At 47.7% G+C, this 12,303-nt stretch overlaps 1 protein-coding gene across 4 annotated transcripts in view; it reads left to right on the top strand.

Annotated features, from left to right (window-relative positions):
• Window positions 1–12,303, top strand: part of LOC134945111 (ubiquitin carboxyl-terminal hydrolase 22-A) — a 459,291-nt gene that overhangs the window by 109,353 nt on the left and 337,635 nt on the right. For all 4 annotated transcript variants that reach the window (XM_063934177.1, XM_063934176.1, XM_063934175.1 and 1 more), the window contains exon 4: window positions 1,899–2,012. In XM_063934177.1, the coding sequence (XP_063790247.1) occupies window positions 1,899–2,012 (114 nt within the window). The remainder of the gene's footprint in view (window positions 1–1,898; window positions 2,013–12,303) is intronic.

Below are 12,303 nucleotides of genomic sequence, written 5' to 3'. Positions count from 1 at the left end.
GGATCTCAACGTTGTGTTGGATTTCCTAAAATCACATTGGTTTGAGCCACTTCAGACCGTGGAATTAAAATATCTCGCGTGGAAAGTGGTCATGCTTTTGGCCTTGGCTTCGGCTAGGTGGGTGTCAGAATTGGCGGCTTTGTCCTGTAAAAGCCCCTATCTGATTTTCCATATGGACAGAGCAGAATTGAGGACTCGTCCCCAATTTCTCCCTAAGGTGGTATCAGCGTTTAATTTGAACCAACCTATTGTGGTGCCTGCGGCTACTCGGGACTTGGAGGCTTCCAAGTTGCTGGACGTAGTCCGGGCCCTGAAAATCTATGTTTCCAGGACGGCTAGAGTCAGAAAGACTGACTCGCTGTTTATCCTGCATGCACCCAACAAGCTGGGTGCTCCTGCTTCTAAGCAGACTATTGCTCGCTGGATCTGCTCCACGATTCAACTTGCACATTCTGCGGCTGGGCTGCCGCATCCTAAATCAGTAAAAGCCCATTCCACGAGGAAGGTGGGCTCTTCTTGGGCGGCTGCCCGAGGGGTCTCGGCTTTACAACTGCCGAGCTGCTACCTGGTCGGGATCAAACACGTTTGCAAAATTCTACAAGTTTGATACCCTGGCCGAGGAGGACCTTGAGTTTGCTCATTCGGTGCTGCAGAGTCATCCGCACTCTCCCGCCCGTTTGGGAGCTTTGGTATAATCCCCATGGTCCTTACGGAGTTCCCAGCATCCACTTTGACGTCAGAGAAAATAAGAATTTACTCACCAGTAATTCTATTTCTCGTAGTCCGTAGTGGATGCTGGGCGCCCGTCCCAAGTGCGGATTGTCTGCAATACTTGTATATAGTTATTGCTTAACTAAAGGGTTATTGTTATGAGCCATCTGTTCAGTGAGGCTCAGTTATTCATACTGTTAACTGGGTATAGTTATCACGAGTTGTACGGTGTGATTGGTGTGGCTGGTATGAGTCTTACCCGGGATTCCAAATCCTTTCCTTGTAGTGTCAGCTCTTCCGGGCACAGTTTCCCTAACTGAGGTCTGGAGGAGGGGCATAGAGGGAGGAGCCAGTGCACACCAGTAGTCCTAATTCTTTCTTAGAGTGCCCAGTCTCCTGCGGAGCCCGTCTATTCCCCATGGTCCTTACGGAGTTCCCAGCATCCACTACGGACTACGAGAAATAGAATTACCGGTGAGTAAATTCTTATTTTTACTTTTGTAACTTTCACAATATGTCCCCCCTACACCAACCTAGTCTCTTCTTAAATATGTTGCACTACTCATTGTGGGGGTAGAGAGATACCTGCCAACATGCAAGCATATCTTAGGAAGAAAGATTAGATTTCAGTCAAGTGAAGGTCTCAAGCTCTTAAATCTAAAGGCCAGTACTCACGGCCCGATTTGGGAGAGATGTGTGCTGAGCGAACCGCTCAGCACACATCTCTCCCGGCGCTCAGCACAGCGTGATCTGTGCTGAGCGTGCGGGGGGAGACGGGTGGGCCGCTCATTTCACCCAGCGGGTGAAGTGAGCGACCCGCTAGATTGGCCTGCATGCAGGCCAATCTAGCAGCAGCGATAGCGATGTGCGGGGCCGCGCATCGCTATCGCTGAGGGGGCTACACACGGAGCGATGTTGCTGAAAATCTAAGCAATCTAGTCAGATTGCTTAGATTATCGCTCCGTGTGTACCCCCCTTAACAGTTGATCTGCATTCATTACTTCACTTGTGGAGGTTACAGGCTGCAAATCAGATGGTATCCTGCTAAAGAAATTGTTTTGTAATGTTTTAGTTGATATTTTTGTAATGCTTAAAGACTGACTTAATCCTAAAATTTGTGAACCAATAAAATAGATTTTTCTTTTATAATAAAATAGTTCTAATTTTTTTTTTTTTTTTCTCTCCAGCCATAGATTTGTTGTATGGGGGTATATACTGCTTTATGTGTCAAGATTATATATATGACAAAGACATGGAGCAAGTTGCCAAAGAAGAACAAAGAAAAGCTTGGAAATTACAAGGTAGTTATTTGTTTTTATTTCATGGTATCGGGATATAACTGCTTCAGTTTACTAAACTGTTAATTAAGTATATTTTGTACTTGTGAAGATTAGTGCAAATTGCACTAACTAGGGTATTGTTTTGTTAGTCTTTCCATTTTGCCTGAGATGCTTCACTCAGACTGGTTGTTGTGATATTTAATATAGATTTTCTATTATTGTGCTCTGCCTTATGATGGGCATACATATACGATTATCTGGCAGATCATCTTTAGAGCACAGATGTATCCATTTTGTCTGAACGACAGGTTTTGTCCTTTTCACAGTGTTTGGGAGCAAATGCTTGATTGTCGTTTGCTCTCATCCATTACCATATTTTCATTCTAACCAGCCAGATTTGACAGATGATATGCCAGGTAATTGTACAGTATATGCCCAGCTTTAAGCCCCATACATCCTAAACGAGCCTCCACTGACGCTGATATTGGCAGCGAAGGGTTGCTGGCATCGGCAAGTGCATACACACTTGCCGATGCCAGCGGGGAAGGAAGCAACGGCAGGGGAACAACGCCAATGCTGCAGCATGGCTGTCGTTAACAAGGGCCTCCCTCATCTGTACATGTTCAGACGAAGGAGGGGGTCGTTAACGATGCGCTGGAGCGCGCATCGTTAATGATATTAAGTGTACACACTAGGCAATATTGCGAAAGATATTGCTCATAAAGCCCAAAATGAGCAATATAGTTCACAATATCTTCTAGTGTGTAGATAAACTAGAGATAACCAGTGATTGATTTTATTTCTCTAATGTCCTTGGGGATACTGGGAAGTATTAGTACCATGGGGGTATAGATTGGGTCCTTTGGAGCCTTGCACTTTAAAAAATCTTCAGTGTGTGCTGGCTCCTCCCCCCTATGCCCCTCCTGCAGACTCTGTTTAGAAAAATGTGTCCAAGGAGCCGGGTGCATTCTCTGGAGCTCCAGAGTGTTTTCTTCAGAAATTTTACTTTGTTATTTTCAGGTAGCTCTGGCTGGCACCAGTCTGCCTGCGTTGTGACACTTAGGGGGAAACCGAGCCAACCTCTTATAGGGTTAATGGCCTGGATTCCTGCTGACAGGACAAAGCTCCTGAGGTACCGTTTCGCATACCACCAGGGTGTGCGCGCACGCCGACAGCATGCCGCCACCCCTAACAGAAGCTGAAGACGCGCTCGGATGAGTACAGACACCGGTGCCCCGGTTAACGGCTCCCCGGTCACAGTGGTTTTAACCCCATTTACTGTATTTTGGACACAAATGCCCGTATAATACATGAGGGGACCGCGCACCATTGAGGGAGTGGGGCTTCCCGTAGAGTGGGACCAGCGGTGAAGAGGCGCCATTTCCCCAGGTTTAGTCTACTGACTGCACGCAGGGAAACGCTGCTCCTACACAGATCCTCCAGAGTCACTTTGTACGGTATCAGGGGGATTTATAGAAAGGGGGGAGCATTTCTAGTATCAGAAAACCAGTTACCTTATCAACATCCGATCAATTTCTTCTGGTTCGGATATATTCTCCTTTTGGAATTGATCTCAGAGTGGCGGGATAATGGGAACTGATCACTTCAGTCTTTTTGGTGCCGTAATGGACGTCCGACACCTGCCCTGCAAACGCCTGGACACGCCTGTATTTTCCCAAACACTCCCAGAAAACTGTCAGTTGACACCCATAAACGCCCTCTTACAGTCAATCACCTTGCGTTCGACTGTGAGATTGGAATCTTTGCTAAATCCATAGCCCAGCATCGATCCTCTTTGTACCCGTACGACGTGCCTACGCATTGCCGTGAATACGCATGCGCAGTTTTGCTGTTTTACCTGATCAGGCAGAGAGCGATCAACTCGGAATGACCCCCTTAGTCTCTTACTTGGACGATCTCCTCATAAAGGCAGTATCCAGGGAGCTTCTGTTAAAAAGCATGAACTTGACTACACGTCTTCGTACGGACCATGGGTGGATCCTCAATTTCCAAATATCACACCTTGAACTGTCACAGAGGCTTTAGTTCCTCTATGGACAAAACCTTGACAATTCAGGCTATGGTCCGCTCTGTGCTCAGACCCCGCTGGGTCTCTGTGCACCTTTGCATCCGACTACTGGGTAAGTTGGTGGCGTCCTATGAGGCAATCCAATACGGCAGGTTCCATGCCTGTCCGTTCCAGTTGGATCTTTTGGACAAGTGGTCGGGGTCTCACCTGCACATGCACCAGAGGATATTCCTACCGCCTAAAGCAGCGATCTCCCTGTTATGGTGGTTACAAATCTCTCACCTTGTTGAGGGTTGGAGTTTTGGAATCCAGTCTTGGACTCTGCTGACGATGGATGTGAGCCTCCGTGGTTGGCGGGGCACAGTTCCAAGGGAGGTGGTCAAGTCAGGAGCCTTCTCTTCCGATAAATGTTCTGGAACTCATGGCGATATACTGTGCTCTTATAGGCATTCTCTCTCCTTCAACATCAAGCCATACAGGTACAGTCTGACAACGCCACGGCGGTAGTGTACATAAACCGACAGGGCGGAACAAAAAGCAGCGCCGCAATGCGAGAAGTCTCAAGGATACTGCTCTGGGCACAAGCAATCGCAAGGGCCATATTCATTTCGGGGGTGGACAACTGGGAAGCAGAATTCCTCAGCAGGCACGACCTTCATTCGGGGGAATGGGGTTTTCACCCTCGGTTGTTTCAAAAAGTGGTTCAACTGTGGGGCTGTCTGCCGATAGACATGATTGCTTCTCGTCTCAACAAGAAGTTTCGTTGCTACTGTTCCAGGACAAGGGATCCACAGGCTGCAGTGGTGGACCCTCTGACTGGGCGGCGGACCTACCAGTTTGTCTCTGTTCCTTCCGATTCCTCCCATTCCAAGTGTTCTAAAAAGACTCAAAAGGGAAAGAGTTCTAGCAATTCTAATTGCCCCGGGTTGGCCTCGCCGGGCCTGGTATGCGTACCTCCTGACCATGTCTCTCGAGGAGCCCTGGCCTCTACCGCTTCTAAAGGATCTTCTTGAGCAAGGATCGTTCATCTATCAAGACTTACTGCGGCTACATTTGACGGCTTAAAGTTGAGAGGGAGATTCTAGCCAGAAAAGGTCTTCCTTCCAGGGTCATCTCGACTATGGTCCAAGCCTGAAAGGTGGTCACATTGAAGCATTACCACTGTATCTGGAAGAAGTATGTTTCTTGGTGTTAGAGTAGAAAATATTCTACGCTGGAATTTCAGCTTGGCCGTTTTCTGATCTTCCTGCAAGCAGGCGTGGATATGAGCTCCATCAAGGCTTAGATTTTGTCCCTATTTATCTTCTTCCAGAGACAGCTGGCTGTAATTCCGGAGGTACAAATGTTCCTGAAGGGTGCTTCCTTCGCATTCAGCCACCATTTGTCCCTCCCACGGCTCCGTGAGATCTCATGGTGGTCTTATTTGATACTTCATGAGGATAGGGCGGAGCTCAGGACTCGCCTGCAGTTTTTGCTGAAAGTGGTATCTGCTTTTCACATTAATCAACATATAGTGGTTCTGGTATTTGACGGACACTTCGGTTGCTCCAAAGTCCCTGGACGTGGTTCAGGCTTTGAGGGTTTACGTAAAGAGGTCAGCTTGTCACAGGAAGTCTGACTTGCTTTTTGTCCTTTTTACGATGCTACCAAAATTGGATGTCCTGCTTCTAAGCAGTCCATTGCCCTTTGGCTCAGGCTTACTATCCAACAGGCTTATTCTTTGGCAGTGTTGCCTCTGCCGAGTTCTATTCAGGCCCACTGCACTAGGTCGGTGGGTTCCACCTGGGAGGCTGCCCGTGGCGCCTCGGCCTTACAATTGTGCTGAGCTTCTACCTGGTCGGGTTCGAACACGTTTGTTAAGTTCTATAAGTTCGACACCTTTGCCGGTGAAGACCTTCAGTTTGGTTAGGTGGTTTTGTGGGGATCTCGGCACTCTCCCACCCGAGCTTTGGAACTTCCCCATGGTGCTAATACTACTCAGTGTCCCCCAGGACGTTAGAAAAAATAGAAATTGAATACCTACCATTAATTCCTTTTCACGTAGTCCATAGAGGATACTGGGCACCCGCCTCAGTGCTTCGTTTTTCCTGCTTACTTGGTTGTAAGTTATTGGTTGGGTCTGCTATTGCTGTCCCTGTTCCTGTTCCGGTTAGCGTTGCTTACATTGGTTCTAGTTAGCATTGCTATCCTTTGTTGCTGTTTGTGTGTTGGTTTGTTGCCTCCCTGCTGTTGTATGTTTTCCTTCTCTCAAAGTATGTCCGTCTCCTCAGGCACAGTTTTCCTAGTCTGAGTCTGCAGGAGGAGCATAGAGGGGAGGAGCCAGCACACACTGAAGATTTCTTAAAGTGCCAAGTTCCAATGGACCCGATCTATACCCCATGGTACTAATACTTCCAGTTCAGCGTCACTCTTGAAACATGACAGGTGGCACTGACGTCCTGATAAAAACATTTGTCGTTTCCATAGATCTGTTAGTGTAGGGCGCACAGAGTTATCAAAAACATATATCTGTACTTCTCAGAGTTAATGTGACCATGCATTACAACTAGTGGACCCATACCAAGCCAGCTGAAGCAGCCCCACAGCATAACGCTACTGTACACTGGCATCCTATATTCACCTGGCAATCTCCAAACCAAGCATGTCCATCTTATATGAAAAGTGGTAACTGATTTGTCACTCCATAACACTCGCCGCGTTGTTCCACTGTCCACTTTTTGTGCTCTTTACACCACCTTAGGTGATGGGCTGCATTCTTCTTTGTGATTTAGAGGTTTATGCACAGCTGCTCGTCCATAATATCTAAGTGCATGGGCCTCCCTACGAAGTGCTCTTGTCGAAACGTCACATTGGTTGCCATTTGGAACTCGTGTGCAGTAGTGATGAGCGGATTCGGTTTTACTCGGTTTTACTCGGTTCTCAAAACGGCATCTTATTGGCTATCCAAAACACTTGACATCCGTGAGCCAATAAGATGTCGTTTTGAGAACAGAGTAAAACTGAATCCGCTCATCACTAGTGTGCAGTGGTAAACATGGGCGACCCCTGTTTTTTCACAGTTCCCTGGTTAGCACTCTCCTGTACCTGGGTTGCAGTTGCTGGTGTCTTCCATGGCGAGGTACATTCCTGCAATGACTTCCATGTATTAATGACAAAAGACAGTGGATTTAGGAACCTTCCTAACATCCGCAATGCTTCTCACACTCATACTTCCGATCAAGCAGACAACGATGATACCCTTTTAAACTGTTGGCTCCTTCCGGAAAGCCATTTTGTTAGCAAATGTAATATGTAGACTTTTTTTTTTTTTTTAAACAATAAGTCTTATATAAAATATAAGACTTATTTTGAAAAATTCTACATATTGTAATCTGGCATATATAGAGCTTCAGCACAGAATAGTACAAACCTAAAACATAAGTTGTGAAATTAAACGCATTATCCATCCTGATGAACAAATGCAAAAGGGTCCATGTAGTAGGGTGACATTTTAGGGCGGTATCCAATTAGCCACTGTAATTTACCATAGGTAATGAAATCCCCCTGAGAAACCCATTTAACCCTGACAGCCAGCATTTTATCATGGATTCTGCTTCGCTTGCCTCAGGCACGGGAAGCATAATCCTCGATAAGCAGCCCTCCGAGCCACGATAACATATGGCTCTGGATACTTATCCCATATCCCATGTGTTATCGGCCGAAAACTGGACACTTTTTCACCTGGGGAAAAGGAAATTGATTGGATAGCCTTTTTTTTTGGGCCAAAAATGATCGTAGCTAATAGGATACCCCAGTTGATTAGAAAAGCGTAATATAGTATGCCAAATTCCACAGTTTTACTTTAAACCTAATGTCTGTTTCTAATATATAGCCCTACTTTTTTATTTCTCTATCGTCCTAGTGGATGCTGGGGTTCCTGAAAGGACCATGGGGAATAGCGGCTCCGCAGGAGACAGGGCACAAAAGTAAAGCTTTCCGATCAGGTGGTGTGCACTGGCTCCTCCCCCTATGACCCTCCTCCAAGCCAGTTAGATTTTTGTGCCCGGCCGAGAAGGGTGCAATCTAGGTGGCTCTCCTAAAGAGCTGCTTAGAAAAGTTTAGCTTAGGTTTTTTATTTTACAGTGAGTCCTGCTGGCAACAGGATCACTGCAACGAGGGACTTAGGGGAGAAGAAGTGAACTCACCTGCGTGCAGGATGGATTGGCTTCTTGGCTACTGGACATCAGCTCCATAGGGACGATCACAGGTACAGCCTGGATGGTCACCGGAGCCTCGCCGCCGGCCCCCTTGCAGATGCTGAAACATGAAGAGGTCCAGAATCGGCGGCAGAAGACTCCTCAGTCTTCTAAAGGTAGCGCACAGCACTGCAGCTGTGCGCCATTTTCCTCTCAGCACACTTCACACGGCAGTCACTGAGGGTGCAGGGCGCTGGGAGGGGAGCGCCCTGGGAGGCAAATGAAAACCTATTTGGCTAAAAAATACCTCGCATATAGCCTCCGGGGCTATATGGAGATATTTAACCCCTGCCAGAATACACTAAAGAGCGGGAGACGAGGCCGCCGGAAAAGGGGCGGGGCCTATCTCCTCAGCACACAGCGCCATTTTCCTTACACAGCTCCGCTGGTCAGGACGGCTCCCAGGTCTCTCCCCTGCACTGCACTACAGAAACAGGGTAAAACAAGAGAGGGGGGGCAAAATAGTGGCAAAAATTATATTATAAAAGCAGCTATACAGGGAGCACTTATTATAAGGCTATCCCTGTCATATATAGCGCTTTTGGTGTGTGCTGGCAAACTCTCCCTCTGTCTCCCCAAAGGGCTAGTGGGGTCCTGTCTTCGTTAAGAGCATTCCCTGTGTGTCTGCTGTGTGTCGGTACGTGTGTGTCGACATGTATGAGGACGATATTGGTGTGGAGGCGGAGCAATTGCCAAATATGGGGATGTCACCTCCTAGGGGGTCGACACCAGAATGGATGCCTTTATTTATGGAATTACGGGATAGTGTCAACACGCTAAAGCAGTCGTTTGACGACATGAGACGGCCGGACAATCAGTTAGTGCCTGTCCAGGCGCCTCAAACACCGTCAGGGGCTGTAAAACGCCCTTTGCCTCAGTCGGTCGACACAGACCCAGACACAGGCACTGATTCCAGTGGCGACGGTGACGAATCAACCGTATTTTCCAGTAGGGCCACACGTTATATGATTTTGGCAATGAAGGAGGCGTTACATTTAGCTGATACTACAGGTACCACTAAACAGGGTATTATGTGGGGTGTGAAAAAACTACCTATAGTTTTTCCTGAATCAGAAGAACTAAATGATGTATGTGATGAAGCGTGGGTTGCCCCCGATAAAAAGATGCTAATTTCAAAGAAGTTATTAGCTTTATACCCTTTCCCGTCAGAGGTTAGGGCGCGCTGGGAAACACCTCCTAGGGTGGATAAGGCGCTCACACGCTTATCTAAACAAGTGGCGTTACCCTCTCCTGAGACGGCCGCTCTTAAAGATCCAACAGATAGGAGGATGGAAAATATCCAAAAAAGTATATACACACATACAGGTGTTATACTACGACCAGCTATAGCGTCAGCCTGGATGTGCAGTGCTGGAGTAGTTTGGTCAGAGTCCCTGATTGAAAATATTGATACCCTGGATAGGGACAATGTTTTACTGTCTTTAGAGCAAATAAAGGATGCATTTCTTTATATGCGTGATGCACAGAGGGATATCTGCACACTGGCATCACGGGTAAGTGCTATGTCCATTTCGGCCAGAAGAAGTTTATGGACGCGACAGTGGTCAGGCGATGCGGACTCAAAACGGCATATGGAAGTTTTGCCGTATAAAGGGGAGGAGTTATTTGGAGTCGGTCTATCAGATTTGGTGGCCACGGCTACAGCCGGGAAATCCACCTTTTTACCTCAAGCTACTCCCCAACAGAAAAAGACACCGACTTTTCAACCGCAGCCCTTTCGTTCCTTTAAAAACAAGAGAGCAAAGGGATATTCATATCTGCCACGAGGCAGAGGAAGGGGGAAGAGACACCAACAGGCAGCTCCTTCCCAGGAACAGAAGCCCTCCCCCGCTTCTACAAAAGCCTCAGCATGACGCTGGGGCTTCTCAAGCGGACTCGGGGGCGGTGGGCGGTCGTCTCAAGGATTTCAGCGCGCAGTGGGCTCACTCGCAGGTAGATCCCTGGATCCTGCAGATAATATCTCAGGGGTACAGGTTGGAACTAGAGACAGATCCGCCTCGCCGTTTCCTGAAGTCTGCTTTACCAACGTCCCCCTCCGAAAGGGAGACGGTTTTGGAAGCCATTCACAAGCTGTACTCTCAGCAGGTGATAGTCAAGGTACCTCTTCTACAACAGGGAAAGGGGTATTATTCCACTCTATTTGTGGTACCGAAGCCGGACGGCTCGGTAAGACCTATTCTAAATCTGAAGTCCTTGAACCTGTACATAAAGAAGTTCAAGTTCAAAATGGAGTCACTCAGAGCAGTGATAGCGAACCTGGAAGAAGGGGACTTTATGGTGTCCTTGGACATCAAGGATGCGTACCTCCACGTTCCAATTTACCCCTCACACCAGGGGTACCTCAGGTTCGTTGTACAAAACTGTCACTATCAGTTTCAGACGCTGCCGTTCGGATTGTCCACGGCACCTCGGGTCTTTACAAAGGTAATGGCCGAGATGATGATTCTTCTTCGAAGAAAAGGCGTATTAATTATCCCATACTTGGACGATCTCCTAATAAGGGCAAGGTCCAGAGAACAGCTAGAGAGGGGATTAGCACTGTCTCAAGAAGTGCTAAAACAGCACGGCTGGATTCTGAATATTCCAAAATCCCAGTTAATGCCGACAACTCGTCTGCTGTTCCTAGGGATGATTCTGGACACGGTTCAGAAAAAGGTTTTTCTCCCGGAGGAAAAAGCCAAGGAGTTGTCCGAGCTTGTCAGGAACCTCCTAAAACCAGGAAAGGTGTCTGTACATCAATGCACAAGAGTCCTGGGAAAAATGGTGGCTTCTTACGAAGCAATTCCATTCGGCAGATTCCATGCAAGAATTTTCCAGAGGGATCTGTTAGACAAATGGTCAGGGTCGCATCTTCAGATGCACCAGCGGATAACCCTGTCTCCAAGGACAAGGGTATCTCTTCTGTGGTGGTTGCAGAGTGCTCATCTATTGGAGGGCTGCAGATTCGGCATACAGGATTGGATCCTGGTGACCACGGACGCCAGCCTGAGAGGCTGGGGAGCAGTCACACAAGGAAGAAACTTCCAGGGAGTGTGGACGAGCGTGGAAACGTCTCTTCACATAAACATTCTGGAACTAAGAGCAATCTACAATGCTCTAAGCCAGGCAGAACCTCTGCTTCAAGGAAAACCGGTGTTGATCCAGTCGGACAACATCACGGCAGTCGCCCATGTAAACAGACAAGGCGGCACAAGAAGCAGGAGTGCAATGGCAGAAGCTGCAAGGATTCTTCGCTGGGCAGAGAATCATGTGATAGCACTGTCAGCAGTGTTCATCCCGGGAGTGGACAACTGGACAGGTATTGCGCCAGGTCAAGAGATCCGCAGGCAATAGCTGTGGACGCGCTGGTAACGCCTTGGGTGTACCAGTCGGTGTATGTGTTTCCTCCTCTGCCTCTCATACCAAAAGTATTGAGAATTATACGGCAAAGAGGCGTAAGAACGATACTAGTGGTTCCGGATTGGCCAAGAAGGACTTGGTACCCGGAACTTCAAGAGATGATCACGGAAGATCCGTGGCCTCTACCTCTAAGGAGGGACTTGCTTCAGCAGGGTCCCTGTCTGTTTCAAGACTTACCGCGGCTGCGTTTGACAGCATGGCGGTTGAACACCGGATCCTAAAGGAAAAAGGCATGCCGGAAGAAGTCATTCCTACTTTGATTAAAGCAAGGAAGGAAGTAACCGTGCAACACTATCACCGCATTTGGCGAAGATATGTTGCGTGGTGCGAGGATCGGAGTGCTCAGACGGAGGAATTTCAACTGGGTCGATTCCTACATTTCCTGCAATCAGGATTGTCTATGGGTCTCAAATTGGGATCTATTAAGGTTCAAATTTCGGCCCTGTCGATTTTCTTTCAAACAGAATTGGCTTCAGTTCCTGAAGTCCAGACTTTTGTTAAGGGAGTGCTGCATATACAGCCTCCTGTGGTGCCTCCAGTGGCACCGTGGGATCTCAATGTGGTTTTGGAATTTCTAAAATCTCATTGGTTTGAACCACTAAAAAAGGTGGATTTAAAATATCTCACA

This window comes from Pseudophryne corroboree, chromosome 7 (assembly GCF_028390025.1).
Source record: "Pseudophryne corroboree isolate aPseCor3 chromosome 7, aPseCor3.hap2, whole genome shotgun sequence".
Taxonomy (NCBI): Eukaryota; Metazoa; Chordata; class Amphibia; order Anura; family Myobatrachidae; genus Pseudophryne; species Pseudophryne corroboree.
The sequence above is the reverse complement of the archived record's forward strand: the minus strand, read 5'-3'. Positions and strand labels throughout refer to the sequence as shown.